The sequence below is a fragment of the Gavia stellata genome, chromosome 7, assembly GCF_030936135.1.
Source record: "Gavia stellata isolate bGavSte3 chromosome 7, bGavSte3.hap2, whole genome shotgun sequence".
Classification (NCBI taxonomy): Eukaryota; Metazoa; Chordata; class Aves; order Gaviiformes; family Gaviidae; genus Gavia; species Gavia stellata.
In genome coordinates, this window is record NC_082600.1 from 38,937,246 (window position 1) to 38,958,730 (window position 21,485).

At 46.0% G+C, this 21,485-nt stretch overlaps 1 protein-coding gene across 1 annotated transcript; it reads left to right on the plus strand.

Annotated features, from left to right (window-relative positions):
* Positions 1 to 2,764: 2,764 nt before the first annotated feature.
* Positions 2,765 to 14,660, plus strand: EXD2 (exonuclease 3'-5' domain containing 2). The gene is made up of 9 exons (XM_059819580.1): positions 2,765 to 2,789; positions 4,281 to 4,688; positions 5,618 to 5,874; positions 7,036 to 7,162; positions 7,941 to 8,266; positions 10,600 to 10,706; positions 10,921 to 11,056; positions 11,809 to 12,165; positions 13,332 to 14,660. Exons 2-9 carry the CDS (start codon positions 4,350 to 4,352, stop codon positions 13,546 to 13,548), a joined length of 1,866 nt encoding a protein of 621 aa, XP_059675563.1. The 5' UTR covers positions 2,765 to 2,789; positions 4,281 to 4,349; the 3' UTR covers positions 13,549 to 14,660.
* The last annotated feature ends 6,825 nt before the right edge of the window (positions 14,661 to 21,485 follow it).

A 21,485-nucleotide genomic window follows, 5' to 3' on the forward strand; every position in this document is an offset into this window, starting at 1 on the left:
AGATGAGAAGGCTCCGGGGACACCTTATAGCAGCCTGCCAGTGCCTGAAGGGGGCCTAAAAGAAAGCTGGAGAGGCACTTTTTACCAGGGCACGTAGTGATAGGACAAGGAGTAATGGCTTTAAGCTGAAAGAGGGTAGATTTAGATTAGATATTAGGGAGAAATTCTTCACCATGAGGGTGGTGAGACACTGGAACAGGTTGCCCAGAGAAGTTGTGGATGCCCCAACCCTGGATGTGTTCAAGGCCAGGATGGACAGGGCTTTGAGCAACCTGGTCTAGTGGAAGGTGTCCCTGCCCGTGGCAGGGGCGTTCAAACTAGATGATCTTTAAGGTCCCTTCCCACTCAAACCATTCTGTGATGCTGGAGCCCTGCCACATTGGCTTCTTGGGTCTCCTTCCAGTCACTTGGGCCTTGAAATAAGTCTGTTGTGTCCCCAGATGTTAACTTTTTTCCTTGAACTAGTTTACAGCTGGGATCAGTTCCCTGATTCTCTGACACTGTCATTACAGAAATGCTGGTGCTGGAGCAGGGAGCGAGCAGTCAGTCAGGTTGAACAGGAAACGTGGGACTATCCTTCCAAGTGGCACTCCAGGTTTACGCTAGACTACCAAGACCTTGTAAAACAAAGTATTATACATTGGGGGGTGTGAAAGGAGGAGAGGAGGGAAAACATGTCCATCTGACTGTGGGAACTTGGTTATAGCCAGACCCCTCCAGCTTTTTCTCCTGAGCATGCGTGTGATTTCTCCTGATCATGAGTCATGTGACGAGCTTCAGAGGAGCGCTGGCTCTTGCTCCGTGACCGTCATTTCAACTGGGCAACTGTCTCTGCTGCATCGGATTGTAGGGGATGGACGGAGAAGCTGTGGCCGGGGTTGTGACTGTAAGGGAGATGCAGCCCTTCCCTGTAGAGGAGAATGAACCAGAGACAAGACATGAGAGTTACTGCAGTGTGGGAGATTGCAATGCTTTGTAACCCCCAGTTGATAAATGTAAAAATGGATAAAAATGTCTTCACTGTAGAGCGAGATTGAGGGTCTTTGCAGAAAGACTTACGATACAGAAGCTGTAACTCTCAGGTATAAAGCATTTGTATGTTCAAAATACAGACACAAGTCAATGGAAAACAAACTTTCCTGATGTGACCCCACCACCAGTGAGACCTGACGTGATCACACCATCCTGGCTTAGACCAGGTCCTTAGAACAAGCAGCCGCCTAAGTTTTAATGGCCTGGTCATCTTATTTCTGATAGGGAGAGGGCTGCCTTTGCTGAGAGAAGCGTTCTTCTGGAAATCAACCGTGCTCCTTGTTTGCTATCAATTGGTCCCTACCTCGTTCCTGAGTTAAAAAAGAAAGGGGAGGAAAAAAAAGCGAGAATTCACTTAGACAGAAAAAATACTGCTTCTATAGAGATTTTTCCCCCGTGACAGCCATTAGCTGCTTTGTTACACTCCTCAGACACTCCGTCTGCTAAATGCAAAGTCTCTGCTGGGGAGAGCCACATACCCTGATCATAACATTACAAGTGGCAAAGTTAAAATGAAATTTGATGCTGACTGTCAAATTGTCAGAGCGATTTAAAGTGGTATTTCTGGTGGTTTCAGGGCCTCCTTCAAACAGATGCAACTAGCTGGGATTCTAACAGCACAAAAATTGGGAAATATTGTGAAATGCAAAGGAATTGGAAGAAACTGGGTGCTCAGATCCCTTTCAGTTGCAATGGAATTTGGGCTGCAAACGTGTATGGTTTTTGACAGTCTTGGCCTCGAGACTTGATGATGGTAACCCTGCACACGGCAGCTGGCTGTACAGTCACTGCCCGCGTGTTGTGATGTCACCCTTCTGATGTTCATACTTGTTCCCCACACATGAGCTTTGCCATAATTATTCCTCTGTTAAACTCTTACTCCTTTCCACTCGATCGGTCCCTTTTTGTTTTCCTCCCGTTTGCCGCTTCGGAGACGGCTACGATTTGCCTTTTATTTTCCGGCCTGCCTTTGTTCTTCACCTTCCGTTCTCGCTGCGGCCTCTGCTCCCCGGCTCCCGCTTCGCTTCCCCGGCGCCGAGGGCTGCGGCTGCCCCGCCCGGGTCCCGCTCCCGCCCGAGCAGGCGGGCAGGTCGGCTGCCAGCCGCCGGACTTCATCTTGCCCCTCGGCTTCGGGGCGCGGGTGGCTGCCGCCGCCCAGCTACGGCTCGCTCGTCAAGCCTGCCCGACTGCAACCGGCAGACTTCGGAAGTCTTCTGAAAGCAGCTCGCCGTTCAGTATTCTGATTAGTATCTGATACCACAGTATTCTTTCTCCAGGTGGTATCCCCCTCGCGGGGCTGCCAGCGCCTGTTCGGGGACGCAGCCGCGGCCGCCCTAACCCCGCCAACTCCCGCGCGGAGCTGCGAGCACCGCGCCCCTCTTCGGGCCGCCGCCCCCAGCGCAGTGCCCGAGCCCCCGGCTGCCGCCCCGGCAGCGGCGGGACAACCACACAGGCGCTTCGCGGGTACGACAGGGGGCCCGAGATGGCAGCACACGGCTTCCGCGGAGGATCCGGGCACGGCAGCCCGGAGGCGTCCCGCTGCTGCGGGCCGGCCCGGCCGGTACCGTACTGAAAGCCGCCGCGCGCCCCGCTTCAGCCGCCCGGCCAGCAGCTGCCGTACAACATGGCGGCGCCCACTGCTCGCTCGCACCGCCGGGAAAGAGGAAGCGTCCGCCACTCTAAGCCTCCCCGTGAGCGCAGCGACTACTCCGCGGGGGGTTCCTGCAGCCGGAGACAACCGTTCCGCGGAGACGCAGGTAGCGGGCGGGTAGGTGGGCGCCCCGGCGGGGCGTCTGTGGGCCGGGCGGCGGCGCGGCAGTGGCCGGGAGGGAAGGGGAGAGGTTGCCGCGCGCATTCCGGGGGCGGGCCGCGCCGGCAGGTGCCCCGGCTGCGTAGGCCGGTGGGCCCGCGGCCTCTTGGGCCGAGCCCTCGGCGCCTGCCGCCTGCCCGCTCCCCACGCGGGCGGCACCCAGGCCTCTTCCCGGTAGAGCCCCGACCAAGCCTAAAACGGGCAGCGCCTTCGCCCGGGTGCCACGGGGCGCTGCGCCCCGCCCCGCCCCTACCTGCCCCCGTCCCGCCGGGCCTGCGGGCGGCGCAGAGGCGCGCTCTCTGCTCTCTCCGGGGGGGGGCTGCGGCCCGGCTCCCCGGCCTGCCCCCGCGCGGCCCCCTCGGCCCGAGGCGCACGGCTGCCCCCGGGGCCGCTGCCCGCCGCGGGTCTCCCCATGGCGGGCGGCCTGGGCCGCCTCAGCCCGCGGGCATCCCCGCGCAGCGCGCTGGGGCTGAGCGGGAGGCGGTTTGTCTCGTCGCGGCTTCTCCTGCCGGGGCGGGATGGCGGCATCCGCACAAGCGGGCTGCCTGGGATCGCGGGGCCGCGGTCCGCGCCTGCATCCCCCGGTTCCCAAAGAGGTGGCGGCTGTCGGGCGGGGGGAGAGGCCGCACGTGCAGGTGGCCCTCGTGGCTTTCGGTCTTCTTGGTCAGTTTAAGAGTGAGGGTGAATGACCTGTCACTTCACCAGCGTTCGGGCGGGTGCCCGTGCCCATCCTCTGAAGGCGGTTAGGGGTTGCGCAGGGCTGTAGGTAGCACCGACACCACAGCTTCTGCTTGTGCCCAAAAGCGCGTAAGGGCAGACTTCTAAAAATAACGTGGTGGGTTGGGGAGGTGGGGATGCAGGGGCAGGATTGATTTCAGTTTACAGGAGGGGAGCTAAGCTTTTGTATGATAGAGGGAAAGCTATGTTATAAATAGATGCTGCTTCTTCAGAGCATTGAAAAATGCCTGAAGAGCCATTTGACCTCATTATGGATTTGAATGTAATGGACAATGCCTATTTTCTACTGATGCATGAATGGACATGCTTATTCTGCAGTAATTTCATCGTGTCCTTATTTAGGTTGATCTGATTCCAAACTGAGCTGAAAGGTGTTGATAATAGCCCTGACTAGTTTATTTTTGGAATATCAGAGTTTGCAGAAGCATCCAGTTGCACCAGTATGAATCAGTGCATTCCCTTTAAGGTTTTCGGTGGTCTGATCAACCGCAGCATTCAGTCTCCTGTTACTGCCCAATCCACCACTGCAGCAGTCTGTCCCCTGACCCCCAGTCTGTCAAAGTGGGACCTGGTCCTTTTTCTGTCAGGATCACAAGTTGTGGCTAGAATCTTGTTATGATACCAGTGGGTGTGTTTAATACCTCTAAACACATTTTATTAAGTTGTCTTTAATTTCCACCTCTCTCATTTTTCTTTGCAGGCCATGATAAAATCCTACAATGCTGTTTTGAGTGGGTGAAGCGAAAGGGGGAAAAGGGGGATTAAAAAAATGCCCAAGCAAACAGCAGTGACGATTACTTTGGCGACCCTGCTGGGTGTGGCAGTGGGGGGCCTGGTTTTGTGGAAAGCAACCCAGCGTCGGAAAGGAAAAGCATGCTGTAGTAGTCGGCAAGAGGAAGCAGTTATAAACTTGGGAGATGAGGATCTGATTAAGGCAGAGGATAAGGAGGTGCTTTCCTTCTTCAGATCTCCCACCTTTTCCTGGGTAGAGAGGACCCTTGGTGCAGACATAGTGATAGTTTCAGAGCAGGAGGAGTGGGATCGTGTTGAACCTTTGCTGAAGAAGGAGCTGGAGAAGTGGCCAGTGCTTGGAATTGATTGTGAGTGGGTGAGTGATCAAGAAGCACCTCTCCTTTAGATTGCAGATTGCAACGGGAAATCATTGAGGGTGGAGTGATTCCTTTGCTTAAATTGATACAACGCTATTGAAACTGTCTGTGTGATTATCTGTCATGACAGCAGTGAAATAGCTGCTAATTTTGATTGTTCTCATGTTTAATTGTGCTGACTGTAAGTTTTTAATTCACTGGTTGTATTTGTTTACTGAACTCCTGTGATAAATCGACTATACTAAACACAGTGATAATTGTATGGCTAAATATAGCATTATGTGTTTTCTATAATATCTCTTTAAAGGTGATTTTCTAGAAGTAGCTTGGGTTTACACTATTTTAAATCCAGCTACATACTTAAGAAACAATTTCTTAAGAATAGTAAATCCAAAAAGAGGATAATACTGATATGATGTGTAGGTGTAACTCATTGGGAATACCAGAAAGCAGAGTTGCTCTTCTGCTTGTACATTTGCCTGTATGAACTCTCAAAACAGGCTTTGAGTCATTTATAAAGCCTGGCTTTACCATTATTTTGACTGGAAATTTATTCACCCCACAGTCATTAGTATAAGCCACAGTTAAACAATGTGTTTGCCATAGACATTTATGTAGCGGGTGGCTTTGTGCAGATGTGGATTGAGAAATGTGTCTGATTTTTTTCTACCAGCTCAGCTATGAGGGGGAAGGGTGAAAGGGGGAAAGTTTCTCTTGTAGGAGTGTGGCAAGGAGTAGCTTGGGGGTGGTATAATACTGTGAAACAGATCACATAATTTGCAGTAGAATTTTAGAGACATGTAACGATGCTTGACTGTATAAACTGATAGGTATTTTCTGTCTACAGTGGCCTCTTTTGCAATTTGTTCCAGCTCCAGTATTGCCAATAATACTGTAACCCAGACTCTGATTTTTGTCTTTATTTCAGGTATCTGTGGAGGGAAAAGCAAATCCTGTATCCCTCCTGCAGATGGCTTCTTCCAGTGGCCTCTGCATTCTTGTTCGGTTGCCCAGGCTTGTTGCCAGTGGACAGACTATCCCAAAGACTCTCTTGGACATCATGGCAGATAGCGCTGTGTTGAAAGTTGGGGTAGGATGCTGGGAAGATGCTTGCAAGTTACTTCATGATTATGGTCTTCCAGTCAAAGGGAGCGTGGATCTCCGGTATTTAGCCATGAGACAGCGGTGAGTGTCTGAAGACAGAGGCAGCTCTGTTCGAGGCATCGTTTGAGTTGGAAATATTTTAAAAGTAATTTGCATATGCTGAATGAGACCAGGCAGGTAGGTCTGGAGTTCTCAGGGTGGTTTTAGAGCATGGGCATTGACAGCTGCAGCCCAAGAACATGTCATGCTTCTGTTCTGGGGTCTTAATGGAAATGAAATCTTCATGAAGATTTCTGGCGGGCTCAGGGTGTGTGAGGCCATCCAAATTTGGATGGGTGTATAGTTTCGTTTTTAATATCGTTTTTAATATAGTTTTCGTTTTTAATCTTCATGAAGATTTCATATGCTAATTGTGTCTGTTAGTCTTCTCATGCAATACCCATATGGACTTTTCTGGGTATCATGCTTCAGCTTGCAAGAAGCCCTGGCACAGTGATGTAATGTAGTGAGAATGATCACCATGTCAACAGATGTTTGAATACATTGTCTAGAAGTATGGGGTAAATGTGCCAGGGGCACGTAAGTGGGACTGTTGAATTACAGGATTTCTTGAAAAATGACTAAAATACACCATCTCTAATTTTCTCTTCTAATAACAATGCTTCCATTAAAAGGTTACAATTATGATGCCATTTTCTCATCCTTCATTCTTCCTAAAATAAAATGTTTTACTTGGGAATACTCTTCACGTACAGTATTTGTATGCCTGGGTGTGTTGTTAGTGATATGGGGCATGGATTTGCTGACCTGATGGTGCCTTTTTATCGATGAGGATGGACTAATTGTCTCTAGAGGCCAGGATTCCTCTGAGTCATTCCTGGCTCTCATGCTCCTCGTGAGGCCCTGCGGCAGGCGGTCCATCACTCTATGATAGACCTTTTTAGTTGAGAAATGGGTAGTTCAGAGCCAAGCATTTCAGCCTTAAATGTTACCAACTCCCAGCCTTGCCTGTTTTGCATATTGCAAGCACTAGGTAATTACTAAATCTCAAAAGGACATCTTAGCGGAGGGGAGGAAGAGGGTCTGTAAAGCTGACAGGCAGCTGTGTGCTGTTTGAGTGGGAGTCATGCATCATGTGCATTGTATTCTGGCGGGCTCAGGGTGTGTGAGGCCATCCAAATTTGGATGGGTGTATAGTTTCGTTTTTAATATGTTTGTTTCGCTTTCTTTGTTAAACTGAAGGAAGGATCTACTTCACAACTGCCTTAGCCTTAAGTCTTTAGCTGAAAAAGTCCTGAACTGCCCGCTTGACAAGTCTCCTCATGTGCGTTGCAGCAACTGGGAGGCGGAAGAACTGACACAAGATCAGGTGTGTCTTCCACTTCAACTTAGTGTTTTGGGAGGAAAAGCAACCTTCTTAGTAGAGAAGAGATATTACAATAGGGACATCTGAGCTTTCTTCGAGTTTTGCCTCAAAACCTTGTGTGTGACTGTGGTCTGAAGTTAACTTCAGATTCTGTGCCTGCGTTTTGCTCCTTTTCCATGAAGATAATTTTCTGTTACTCTCCCTGGATTCTTGACCCTTGTTTTCCTTTAATCCTGAAAGGTCTATAAGGCAAGATCCCTTGAAGAAGCGTTTCTGCACCCAAAACCTCACCTTTTAATTATTTTCTTTCCTCGAAACCATAGCAGTCAGTGCAATATAAGAGAGAGACCCCGGAAACCTTGTTCACCATTTGTAGACCATTATGATTTCCCTGATTGCTCACTTTCTTTACAGTCATGCTGCAGATGTCTACAAAATCAGTGACCGGTAGAGGGAGTGACAGGATAAATAACCGCACTGAATATTGGTAGACAGTGTGTCAAAAGGGAGCTTTTTTTTTTTATTGAGGCCTGGCTGACCTGAATTTTTTTCAGTCCCTTGGGGTTCCTGGGGGCACCCATGAGTATTTCAAGTCTGACTGATCATAAAAATGTGGGGTGTGGTGGTGTTACGAAAGTGTCACTCAAATGCCAGAACTTTGCAGGAACTTCAAAAGGAAATAAATCCAGCTTCTGGCTTTACTGTACGAAGTGTTACAGACTAATACTGTTTGGGAGTGTTTGCTGTTTGCCAGTATCTTGACATCTATGTTTTTCTGCAGGTTCTCTATGCTGCTAGGGATGCCCAGGTCTCAGTGGCCCTGTTCTTCCATTTGCTGGGATTTGCCAGCCTCCCTGCTATGTCTGAAGGTGAAAACTCTGTCACTGCTTGGGAAAAAGCACTGTGTAAATGCCGGGGCTTGGTGGATATCCCATTCAGAGGAAGAAGGAGTGGCAGCACAGGAGAGGAGAAGAGTGGAGAGGGACGCTCCCCTCAGAAAACAAAGAATCGGAAATCTTCAGTGAATGGTCAGCCTTCTGGCAGTCAGCAAGTCAGAGATCCTCGGAGGCAGAAGCGAAAGCCTTTGGGTGTGGGATATTCTGCAAGGTAAGTCTATGAGCACATTTTACGCCTTGCGCCACCGATGGCAAACTTTGAATGATGCCTCATGCTCTACTTATTAAACAAAGTGGTTAATATGAGCTAGGAAGGGAAACACAAGACCTAACAGTCATGAGAGCCAGATCCTGTTCCTGTTTTCCCTGTTTCCCTCTAGTGGTATTGAAAGTGGGGGCAGCACTTGGATCTATACTATCTCAACCTGGTCATGAGCATGTTGAGGGGTTGTCTTCAGCTTTTGCCCTTCCTTCTCCTGTGGAGGCATTAGCTGGAGAGCAGGGTCCCAGCAGGAGGCAGTTGGCTGTCTGGGTGGCACTTACTACCCAAACAGCTGTGCCCTGTCTCCTCCAGGGAAAAGGTGGCAACGGCATAGAGCTTGTCCTGTGAGCAGGGTCTGCCTCGTGGAGTCCTGTTTGTACTGTGCTGCCCCTGGTCACTGTGGCCACAGGGATGTCAGGGTACTGAGCAGAGCTGAAAGCTAAGGTTAGGAGGGGTTAGAGAGGTTAGGTGAGGTGCCAGAGGGCACAGGAAGGAAGAGTCTGTGGCAGCATCAGAGCACTGCACTTCTGTGTTGGCCAGGGAGAGAGAGGAGGGAACGGTACTACTTTGGCCTTGCAGGGGCAGCTGTTGCTGGATTCAGCAGCCCTGTCCCGCTGGCAGTTTTTGTGGAACAAATCTTAAATTCTTACAGCCTTTTGCTAATGAAAGTTCAGTCATTTCTAAATTAAAACAAGTTGGAGAAGTCTCTTTAAGCTCAATGCAGTGGAAGATGCAGAGAGCTAGTATGTTTAGTTTTGTTTGGATACAATCTTATAGAATTAATCACATGGATATAGGAACTAAAATTGTCTGTAATTACCATTTGGAAAGAAAACCAGTCATTTTAGTATTTTGTTTTTTCCCTTTCAAGTTTATTGGCTTGGCAATGAAAACATTTTAATGCAGTCAATAATATTGATTTAATTAGCAGTCATTAATGGTATTGTGTTGTACACAGCAAGTCCCTTCAGATTTTTTTTTTTCAGTTGGAGCTTGTGTCATACAAAAGAGAAGGGCTGCACATCATGGGAGGATTAAAATTTAAACAAAATTGCATTCCAAGCTAAATTGAGATCTCCCCATTTTTGTATGTTTGTTTGTTTATTGTTTTTAACCATGCTTGACTTCATGAGAGACTTGTAGACTCACTGTTTTTTACAGTATCTCCAGCAGTCCGGCTCTGGTCTGTAATTAGGCTAGATGTGATTTCAAAAGTCCTTTTCCACTTTTCCTTTCTTTAAGCCTGTTTAGTTTTAATGTGTATTCATTTAGAGCTGGGAAGTACTCAAATTATCATGGTGATTGAGCTGAACTGCTGATGCTCAGTGGAAGGAGACCTCCTGTATCATTATTGTTTTGTTGGGTTTTTCCCCGCATGAACCTGAGAAGAAAGCCTTTTGTCAGATTACATAGCCTGTGAATCAACATGGTAGAGCTCTGCTGAGTACTTATTTTTATGATCTTGCTGGAAAGAAAGGAAACTTTTCCACAGAGTATTGTGACTTGTCTGTAACCCTGGCCAGTTCCTCCCAGGTGCTCCCCCACCCCAACCTGCTCTGCGTTTCAGTTTTTTTGAAGGAGGTTGGCAGAGTAAGGAAACATTTTCTGCAAAACAGAGCCCTTCCACACGTTGCTACAAATCACCAGAGATGGCTCAAGCAGGACTTTTCGCCACTGGCTGAGGTTAGGTGCCTGTGTTTCAGAGGGCCTCAGCTCAGCTTCATTGTTCCCATGGACTCATGTGTTTTGGTTCCCAGTGTTCCAAGAGCTTTTTTATAAAATTTCTCTTGGATGAATGAAGTAATTGCTGTTCACACTAAGTTTTAGAAAAGTCATCTTAATAAAACATTAAAATATGGGCTTAGGCAGTTGATCTTTGAAATTGCCTTGCCTGTAAGTTGATGCTCTCTTTTAGCTTACTCTTAGCTCATAGTCCTTCTTGACTTCAATTTTTGTTTCCTAATGTAATTTTTTTTCTTTGAAAATGCTGTTATCATTGATGGCATCTCTTGAAAACTGGGATTCAGAGTTACAATTATATTGGCAGCAGGAGAGCAAAAGATACCTTACAGTCAGTTGGTAAACGCCAGGTAGGTTTTTAGATGTTCTGCTTCCCTTAACAGCAGCCTGTGCAGTGCTCAGCAGCCTTAGGTGTGTGTTTAGGGACACTCCTGTGATTTGGAGGGAGCTGCATGAATTGCAGTGTGGAACGCACGGCTATAGAGAGCTCTGTTTTTTTGGCATGCTGTTATAGTTGCTGTAATGCTGCCCTTGTTTCATAGAAAATCTCCACTGTATGACAACTGCTTCCTGCATGCACCAGATGGGCAGCCCCTGTGCACTTGTGATCGCAAGAAGGCTCAGTGGTATCTGGACAAGGGGATTGGAGGTGAGCATACCAATTTTCCTGTTGGATTTGAAATACAACACTTGGGGTTTTTGGTCTTGTTTGTTAGATAACTGGGCGTGAATTTTTTTTGTCCTTTCTTATTGGATATACTGTTGGGGATTCACTAGGATGACTCCTATGTTTTAGCATTGTTATTTTAGCTTTCAAATAGAAATTTGTCTTGAATATTCCCTATTTGCCTTTACCCTTTCAGAGCTAGTTAGCACAGACCCATTTGTTGTGAAGCTGCGGTTTGAGCCTTCAGGACGTCCTGAGTCCCAAGTTGATTATTATTTGACAGTCAAAGAAAACCTCTGTGTTGTATGTGGCAAGCGAGAGTCCTATATCCGGTGAGTTCAGTGGGATAGGAGAAAAATGCATCTTTTAAAACAGGATTGAAGTCTGCATCTAGTTTGGCATCCAGAAGCTTGGTTAGTGGACAGAAACATCATGCTTGTTCATATCCTGGATGGGCTATCACTCTTTGAACGCTCTGTAGTCGTATGTGTCTGGGTAAGTTTGACACTGGACAGGCCAACCTTCCCTCTTCTTCCAGAGGCAGGAGGTATCGTTCCTTGGAGAGAACAAAGTGTATGGAATTTCTATGTGCTGCTCTTTGAATGACAGGGGGCAGTAGTATGCCAACACACACTGTTTTGATGGCATCCCCTTCTGAAAATAGCTGTACTGTTCCTTCCACTACTTAATCCCTATATTTTTGAAAGGTTTAGGGGAGCCTGAAGCCCATGAGATCACAAAGGGTGATATTTTTGTCTTTGCAACTGCTGCTGTTTAGCTGAGAGGTATGCTTCTCATAGCGCATTGCTTTTGTTGGTTTTTTTTTTTTTAACGGTATGAATCACTTTAAAAAAAAAAACAAAACAGCAAGGGAAAGAAAAAAGAAATGCAGAAAACCTGTGGACAGAAGTACAATTAAAAAGAAGTTGCAGAACTTATTGCTGCACTGAGGGTCCTGACGCTGGTGATCTTTGTTTTCCTGGACTTTTAGTATTAGCTGACCCTTTGTGGGCCAGGAAGAGGAGGAACTGGGGAGTAGCAGCTCCAGGCAAATGTAATGAGCTGGCTGGTTTGTTTTCCCTAGGAAGAACATTGTTCCTCACGAATACCGAAGACACTTCCCCATCCAGATGAAGGACCACAACTCCCATGATGTGCTCCTACTCTGCACGTCCTGCCATGCCATTTCCAATTACTATGACAACCATCTCAAGCAGCAGCTGGCGGAGGAGTTTGGTGCCCCCATCGGCTCTGAGGAAGGCGTGCGTCTGCTGGAGGACCCTCTGCGCAGGCAAGTGCGGTCGGGGGCCCGAGCCCTGCTGAATGCAGACAGCCTGCCTGACCCCCGAAGGGCAGAACTTCTGCAAAGCATCAAGGACTTCTTTAACACAGAGGCAGTCACGCCAGAGATGCTCCAGGAAGCAGCTGGTCTGGAAACCAGGTATAACAAGCCCATCGATAGATGTAACATTTTAGTAATTTATGTTGACACATAACTTCAACAAAAAGTCGTCTGCACACAGAGCCTTGGGTAACTATTACTGCAGCAAAATAAAAGAAAATTCAGCAGGATTTGCAGAGCTGAGGCTCACACATGCTGACTTCCCCCTCCCCCCCCAAAGCTTTTTAATGAAAATAAGACAAAACCTATTGCTAGTCTCCTTGGGATGTTGATGTATCGTCCTTAAAATAATGGTGTTGAATTAAGGAGTGTCTGAGTTTGAGACTGCTATGAGTTGATCTACACAGGAAAAACGAGTCTCTAAAAGCGTAACTTTATCATTTGTGTAAGCCTGCAGAGCCTGGATTTATAGTACTTTGATACATTTAACTAGAGAGAGGACAGGAAGAAGATAACTGTCTGTGCTGTGGCCTAAGGCTCTAAGAAGACAAGCACACTCTGCATTTCTTACTGTGTTCTTGTTTTTGTTTACCCCCTTCTCCCCTCAACCCAGCAGTGGTCTGTGAACTGCAGCTCTTGTTTCTTCCCCTCTTTCCCTTTCTCTTCTATCGATCTCCTTCTGTTCTTGCTCTCCATCTTCCCCTCCACTATCTTACACTTCTTTTGAAGGACAGATCAGGGAGGGAGACTGAAAGACAATCATGTCAGAAGTCTCCTCTCTTCCTCTTTCTCAAAGCCTCCCCAAATATCTTTTCTTAACTAGTATCTGGTCTCTGCATGAAGTCAGCATTTTCTCCTTGTTATGCTCACTGTTGTTTGTAATGTGCCAATGTTAGAACCTATCGAGGCAGAGAATTCAGTGGCAGGATCAGGGCTCTGGAGTGTCATATGGTTCTTGCCTTGAGAAATTTGCAGTCTGTCTCCTGAGGAGCTTGTAATGGACCTTGAGAGCTTTGTTTAGTATTGCTATAAAAGAAGAACACTTTCTCAGTTCAAAGAAACCAACTTCCGAGTGTAACTGTGTTCCAGAAAGCAGTCTGGCATTGAAGCAAAGCTTAAAACTCTCCCTCCTGGTTAGCTTAGCATGTGTCTGTAATTAAACTCCACAGGCGAAAGTATCTTCAGTGTCTTGCTGTTCATTGTAGACTGGTCTGGAGTCTGACAGTGGGCTTGTGTGAAAATAAACTCTGCTTGTGTCCTGGCAGGATCTGCAATGAGAGCTACATGCCACATGGATTGAAGGTGGTGCAGTGTTTTGCTAAAGGAGGCCTGCGCTCCCTTATGCAGTTGGAGAGACGCTGGCGGCAGCATTTCTTGGACAGCATGCAGCCCAAGCACCTCCCAGAGCAATGGTCAGTGGACCATAACCACATGAAGCTGATCCGAAAGTATGGGGAGGATCTTCAGATCGAGCTGTCGTGAGACTAACTTCCTGGACTTTAGATAGTGTCTAATGGACATATGTAACTGAAGGTGGAATGACGGTTTTTATTTCTACGTCTCCACTAACATCTGGGCCTGGGTTTGCAAACAGGCAGCAGTGGATCTGCCAGACTTGGCATTTTGTAGAGTTAGAGCCGTTGACTTGAATTTTCAGGTGGTTTGGAATTTTTAATCCTAGTCTTTGCACTAGTTCAGTGCAAGACTGATATGCTAAGGGAACTTGTCTTCTCAAAGTGACTATGGAGAGGTTCTTTTCTACCCCCTAGGATAGCTGATGCCTCCAGACCATCTCTCTTAACACACAGCACAATATATGAACATTTCCAGGTTTTCCAACAGATAGATCTGAACCCTTAGCTGCACCTTGAGAGTCTCCCGATAAAAGTCTTTGCTTTCAGTGCAGTTGTACTCATATGAGTTCTTCCCAGAGAAGACTCCTTGCCAGAGAGAGATTCCTTGTTTAGAAGTGGCAAAGAAACCTTACCTTTTTTTTGCAGATTCTGAGCTGTATCAGCATTGCATATAGGCCTCAATGAGTTTCCTTGTGGCAGGTGCCTGATGAGAAGCGACACTCTTTGACTCTGGCAGTATGGAAGCACCCATGTCAAGTCTTTTCTTAAACAGCTTCAAGCAACACACAGTCTACAAAAAATGTTATATCCTACTTCCACTTGTTTATCATGAATAGCTCATGGTGGGTACCTTTTCATATCAGACTGAAATGGGGTCAGGTGTCTTTAAATAAAATTTGTTTCCTCTCATCTCTTTTAAGACCAGCATATTTTAAGAGGTCAGACCACATGTGGCAGAAAACTGGAAAATCTGGTGTTCTGTTCCTGGATTTGATGTGTGTGGTGGTGAGCAGGTCATACTCTGTCCATGCCTGTTTCTCTGTCTCTAAAATGGGACTAATAATACTTACCTATCTCACAAAGGTGTTGTGAGGCTTAATTAATTAATGTTTTTGTAAAATGCTTTGAAAATATAAGCTAGTGTGTTAATTATTACTGTTGGTTTTTAAAACGTGCTGCTGTCCGACTTTCTTAAATATTCATGTTTTTTGCCTGGTGCTAGACCTTGGTTAAATATAACTTTTTAAAAATACATACTGCTTTCTGTGGAATCACATTTCATGATTTTGATTGCATGAGATGAGTGTGCTTCTCCTGAATGATGAAGCTATGCTGAACTTTTATAGGTCTCTGTAAAGAAGTTTCAGTAAAACCCTTATCATACTTCACACTACTGCATATAGCGCAGTTGACCCATATTTTATTATAACATTTGGTCAGAATCCTGGACCTGCTGTGATCGTGACTGAAACCTTACCCTATCAGATAGTTCAAGAAATTTCACAGACCAGGGGTGAAAAACCTGTTTGTAGCAGAGCCTGTTTGAGATAAGTAGGAGCCACGGAGAAGTGGTACGTTAATGCCATCCCAGAGGAGCTGCAGTAGCAGCCTGAGCACAAGGAATCAAAGATCCGTGATAAATACTACTTATCACAGAGCTGCAAATGAGACCATTTTCATTATAAGGGCAATTTTATTCCTTTCCTGTACCACTGACAGGTCTTAACAAAACCTGATCTAGGCAAATGGGTTCTGTCTCTGTGCTCATTCACACAGCTGATTGTAATCTCAGCAAGAACCTCCTGTCTACAGCAGCAGCTTGGACATAACTATTTCTCTCCAAAGCATTTTGAGCATGTGTTCAGATGGTGCCATCTCCTGTCTTTAGTGCCATCTGATCAGGGTGGCAAGGGCTCTTTGCATGGCTCAGAAACTCCTTTTCAACAATCAGGAGTACAAGGTGCCCATCTCGCTTCTTCATTCTGCTTTGTTTTTTCTCCCTTTGTTCTGATGCAGGAACTGATAAAGCTGTCCTTGTTTAATGGAACTGATGTGCTGACCATAGGACTGCTGTCTTTTCTGTTTGTTGAGACAAGAAAATGATGTTGAGACAAGAATTGGACTACAGGTCCTCTAAATTTAAGGAGTCAGTGGTATCATTGAAGAGTTTTGTGGGGTTTTTTTTCCAAATCACTTGTTCAGAAATAGAAATTTGCAAGGAAAACTTCCTTCATAAATATTTTCTTGGCTAAGATTTTTTGTTGTTTGTAAGATATCCTTAACTTGCATCATTTTAAGTCAACCTGAAAGAGGTGGGGAAGCGGTATATTTATTGTGCAGAAATAGATTATTTTTATATGATTATAATTTTAAATTTTCTGCCAGTCTATAGATAAAACTTTCCTGTATGTCTTCATCGCTAATTGTTACACTCAGTAAAAATTTGCTCTTTTACCGGACTTAGCGCTACTGAAGCTCTTTTTTCCTTTTTCGCATGCCTGCTTTTTCTCTTCTTTCCCTGTGTCTCACCCTGTCCTTGTGAGTTCATCATTCCTTACAGTAACACCTGGACCTTACCCTCTGAGTTTTCCTTTCCAGTGCCTTCCCTGATCTGTCTGTCAGAGATCAGCTGTGGAAAAGCCCGGGCTGGCAGCAATACTGTACTTCTAAGCAATGCAATAGCAAGTTTGCTCAGGTATACTTGAATTGTTGTTCTGAGGCTCTCAGTGGATTCAGGTGCTGTAGTTGGCCTGGTCGTATTGGTCAGTCATGATGGCTACAGATCTACCTTTTTTAAAATAAAAAACTTAGATTTTGCTCAACCTAAGCACTCGTCTAGGTTGCTCCGAGTACTTTACCTGTACTAGGACCCCCTTGCACTAAACCATGCACATCCATTTTGTCTGCAGAGGGAGAGAATTGCCATGCCTCTCTGTGTGGGCTGGCTTTCACAACACGGGATTTTTCTTTTCATCACTTGTCACTTTACATTTGTAAGTTTGCCCAAAGTACACTGCCAGAGATGGGGGAGAGAAATTTTCTCTTTTACCTGGCACTTGATGCTACCTGCCTCAAACTGGTTCTTGCAGGTTAGCGGGGAGCACACTCCAGCTGCTGAGGTCCCCAAACCTGTCTTGGTTTATGAATTCCCTGCAGAACGCGCCTCCATCCTTTTTGTTTCAGGTGTTTTGCCCATGTGAAATGGATGTGCTTTTCTAAGAATACGACTGGGCACATGTTTCCAGAGACACTCCTCTGGAGCGGGAGTACCGACAGCCCCTGTAGTAGGTTAGCTTGCCTTCCCCATAGGCTACAAACTGATTTCTGTCTTCCCAAACACTACAGTTTGCCTTTTTCTTGGCTTTGCATTAACTTAGACATTATTGCAAGGTGCAGGAATTACTAGCTGAGCAGCATTTTTGATAGTCTGGCAGTTGGAGGTGCAGTAAGAGCAGCATTTCTGAGCAGACCATACATGACATGTTAATTATGCTGCTGACAGACTTGGCATTTGGAGTGCGTTGGTTTCCCTCCTTTGACAGTCTTTAAAGGTCCCAAATGTCACATCCATGACTGGCAGGACTGAAGACAACATATCCCCATGGGCTTCTTGCATTTTTCTCTGGTACTCACTAATGGCAGGGATAGGAAACTATCTTCCTGTTGCATTTCTATTGCTCTGGCTCCCTAGGGAGTATCTGAACTCTGCACTACATGGTTTTGGTGGTGGTTTTTTTTTTTTTTTAGTGAAGGCAACATGGTTAGCCTTGAGAAGCACCTCATTGCCCTGGCCCTGTGCCTAAATGCCTTTGAGGAACTGGGCCTTTTGCATGTGCAGAGGGAGCTTCTGTAGTAAGGAGTCACCAGGAGCCCTTGCCAGTGTACAGTGTTCTGTACTGATTTAGAGGCACCTCCAGTCTGAACCAGTAGGTCAGTTCCCATAGCTGCTCCTTGATCTTCTCCTTCCTTCAGGCCTCCACAGTCGCCCAGACCTATACTGCCTTCTTCATTCCGACTGCCTTCTTCATTCCGACAGCCTGACACAAACTGTCGTCCCCTTGATGTTCTTTGGGAATAAGGGCCATTTTAAAGTCCTTTCTCTCATTTCTGTGTAGTGCTGTGTTATTGGCATAAGGGCTTTTCCCCACCCTCAGGGGTACATTGTTCTGGAGAAAGGGAGAGGCAGTTCGAGGTAAGTGCAAAGAAGATGTATTCAGCTTTCTCTGTGAGTTATTAAGGGAGCCACAGTGTGCCCTCTTGTATTAGCCCCTGCATCAAGGGAATTTTGTTAAATGCTTTTACAGCTAGGGTAATGCAAGAGAGCCAACATGGTTAAGCTTAGTAAGGGAAAAAAAAAACCCAAAAAGCCAAATAAACATGCGTGGAACATAATTTCCCATATTCAAAACAGACTCCTCTATCACTGTGAATTCCACCATCAACAGCAGACAGCTGTGGTAAGGATTTTCTGCGCCAAGGTTAGTGCTGCATCTTCTCTTCCCACTCAACTATCATGGTGCTTGTTTCTGTCTTGAATTAGCCAGCGTGATACTACCTGGGGTCTCAGTAGTGTTGGTCGCCAGGAAACAGAGCAAAACCATCTTTCTTTTATTATTATTCTTTGCAAGCTATTGGATAAGTTCAGTTTTCAAGATGGGAGAGTAAAGAGAACTGAAAACAAGAGGATGGAGGCTTTTACTGTAAAATAGAGATGTCATCTTCAGAAAACAAGAAACCATTTCCTTGCACAGGAAAAACTCCAGCTTCAGCTACAGATGATATAAAATATGGCTTCTATCTTTCTTTGCTTAAAAAATGGGAAGATTGTGCAGTGGTTAATGAGCAAATGAGAGAAGACATTTATATATCCCAGCACAAATGTGACAAGTCTGAGAAGAAGGTACTAGGCAGCTGTCAGAAATGCAGGCTTAAGAGAAAAACTGCCTGTCCAAACTCCCTCCACAAAAAACTGCTGCTCTAAGAAGCTGTTTCACATGGTAGTGTGCTCTGTGGGGATCTGACATGTATCTGTTTCACATTGATTACCAGCAAGCCCTTTCTAGTTGATTGTCCTTTGAAAAATCCCAAACAGTACTTTGCATCAGCTGAGGTCTGCCAATTGCTTTTCCCTTTTTCCACTGTGCCCTGAGTCTGTCCAGGACTTCTAGCCATAAATAAAAGCAGAGAGACTGACTGCTGGTGGCAAGTTGTGAAAATGAGAATGGGACCTCCTTTCAATGCACTGTGAATAAAATATCGTTATCCCTATTTGTTTAGCAAGGGCTATGGAGAGCCCACATCTGAGCTGTAAGTATGTGTGTATAGTTTTATGTCAGATTTTTACTATTCTGATAATGCTTTCCACGTGTTTTACAAGCATTACATCCTCTTCTTTCCCCATCTGCTTCTCCTGTGATATATGGGTAGTGATACTAGATGTTCAGCTGCATATCTCAAAGAACTGTGCTGATGTCCGAAAGACCAGCTCTATTTTACAGGTATTTTCCCCACACTAGAAAAAGAGTTGGTCCAAGCTGTAAAATTAGAACTTAAGAAATCCTTACAGAGCCCTGGAAAGTACCAGACTAGACTGACAGTGTCTTGACAAATTGGTTAAGGGGGAGAAAACTGCCTTCAAGTGTATGTTCTGTGCACGATAGTCATAGGTGACAAACATTAGACAGTGCTGAGTATTAGATGCTCAAGAATACCCAAGTATCTTTTTTTTTTTTTCTCTGCCCTGTAAATGGGCATTAGGACTCTTGATACCGCTGGCTTCTGGCCCCATTAGCTCCATGCCCACAGTTCTGTTCCACTGCTTTCAAGGTTTCCAGTGTGTAGTGAAATATTGGAGGCAGTGTGGAAGCCCTGCTGCAACTTTGGACAAAGAAGCCGGGAGGTGGAGTAAGTACAGATAGATAGATGCAAGAGCTAAAGAAGTGGATTATCTTTATTTCAATCAGTTGGAATAATCACCGGTTAAAACCAGAAAGACTTCCTGCTAGCCAGCATCCTTCAGTTGGAGGTGTTTCACCACCAGCTGTGGCTAGTCAATGGTTTCATAGCAAAAGCTGATTTCTCACGACGGGCTGCAGTAGGGGACAAGGAAGAGAAATTGCCGTAGCTAGCAGGTTTGCACTTGGGTAATAACCTCAACCGTCTCAGCCTGCCTTGCCCTGACCATGGAGGGAAAGGAGCTGAGGGAAGCCCGGATGGGTCCTTGTCCTCCTCACTGTCCCTTCTGCTCGGGATCTGCCATGCTGGAAGGTGAGTCCTGTGCTCTGCAGGGGACACCAGTGTGGATGGAAATGTGGCTTAGGAGCAAAGCCCAGAAGAACTGGGTTTGTTCTAGCTCAGGGGAAACAAAGAACTGAGGGACAAGGAGATAAATAAGAAAAATATTGTGGTGAAGAGGAGGGGGATTTTCATGGTCTGCTTTCTAGTCTAGCTGGGACAGAAGGTTATGGACTTAATTGTCAATGAAGATCTGGGCTAGTCATGAAGAAAAGCTGCCTTATGGTACGCATTGCTTCATGACACAGGTCACATAGCTTCCTTACAAGCACGCTGACTGGCTCCCCAGCTGCAAACCATCTGTGCTGCCCACTGACAAACCTGGAGGTGATAAAAACTGAAATATTTTAGCTAACTCTGTCCATGGGCATTCTGCTCCCGAATGCGCTATGTGCCCTTCAGTCACCCGCTGCCAAGACTGACACGCAGCACTTCTCTCTTAACTGTTTTAATTAATGTGTGCCTGCTCTGGATTTTTATAGCTCTTAAAAAGTAGCTGTGAGTGGTATCTTGTATCGGAGGGAGGTTTTATATTACTGCTGTGAAGCTTGACGTTGCTACTGCTGAGGAGGTGACCTTGGCACGTGTTCCCTCCCCTTTGCTCCTCGCGCTGTGTATTAGCATCATGCTTGCTCTTCCAGTTAAATGCTTCAAAAAAGGGTATGTGAGCCAAATGAGTTTTTGGTGTTTGGTTTTTTTGAAAAATGCAGTAGTTTAGTAGCTTTCCAAAAATCCTTGCTCCCTTGAGAAGAAATACAAAAGCAGACCTCCAGACCTAAACAAACTTTCTCTTGCTAAATAAGCACTCATTTTTTAAAATCTCAGAACTTCACTTAGGGGAGATGATGGGTCAGTAACCTCACCAGCCTTATTTTTCTATAAATCCCTGTGAGTTTGTTGGGAGAAATTTTTGGTGTTTGTTTTTGTTTTTTTCCTGGGAAGTTAAATGGAACTGCTGTACAAAGAAACAAATTGTGCTGGAATCAAGATGGGAAATACATGCCAGTAAAACCAGCAGGATTTTTTCACTTCTGTCCTTACAGGGCTATACTTCTATCCCAAACAAAGATGAAAGGGGAAACCTGGAAAATGCAATCAACTTGAAGGGGATTCCAAAAGCCATGGGGTGCTGTGTGTTAGGCACACTGCAAAAAAAATACCCTAAATGATCCATGAGGGCAAGGATGGGGATGTAGGAGTTGCTCTGCTGGACTGAAGCCAAAGTCTAGTTAGTTCAAGATAATTTCTCTGACTTTAGTGGTCAGTAGTGAGAGCTTGGCTCTCCCTAGATAGCTTGTTTTTCACACTTCATATTTTCAGGGTGAAAACTGATGATGATTCTTGTGGTAGTTTGAGGAAAGCTAGGCAGAATTTTTCTAGCAAGTCTCCTATCACCAAGACATGTGGCAGTGACTGCCTTGCTGGGGATGGGCTGTATGGTCAGCAGGATTTCGTTTCACCTTCCCCTCTGTAAATACCAGGCACTGAGTAGTCTCTCAATGAGTCAGCTGTCTGAAAAATGTTAGCTAAAGTGGCTGTACGTGTTTCTACCAGCACGGATTCGCAAACTGCATTTGGGGTTTGAAGAGGGGTTAGAAAAACCCCGATTGATACAACACTGCTTCAGTTTGCTTGGCGGAAGGGCTCCTGTGCAGAGGGACTGTCGGTTACTTAACAGGGCGTTTTACAAGGAAGAACCTGAAAGTCTTCAGACGGATTGATCTTTGAAGTACTCTATTCTCTAGCTGGCTCTTCGTTTCTTTTAAGGAT

What these genes read in the sequence shown, in the direction of transcription:
- EXD2 (XM_059819580.1), top strand. Translation starts at nt 4,350, where the DNA reads ATGCCCAAGCAAACAGCAGTGACGATTACTTTGGCGACCCTGCTGGGT. An exon ending in GGTGTGGGATATTCTGCAAG is followed by an intron (nt 8,267 to 10,599) that starts GTAAGTCTATGA and finishes CTTGTTTCATAG; the next exon opens with AAAATCTCCACTGTATGACA. An exon ending in GCAGCTGGTCTGGAAACCAG is followed by an intron (nt 12,166 to 13,331) that starts GTATAACAAGCC and finishes GTGTCCTGGCAG; the next exon opens with GATCTGCAATGAGAGCTACA.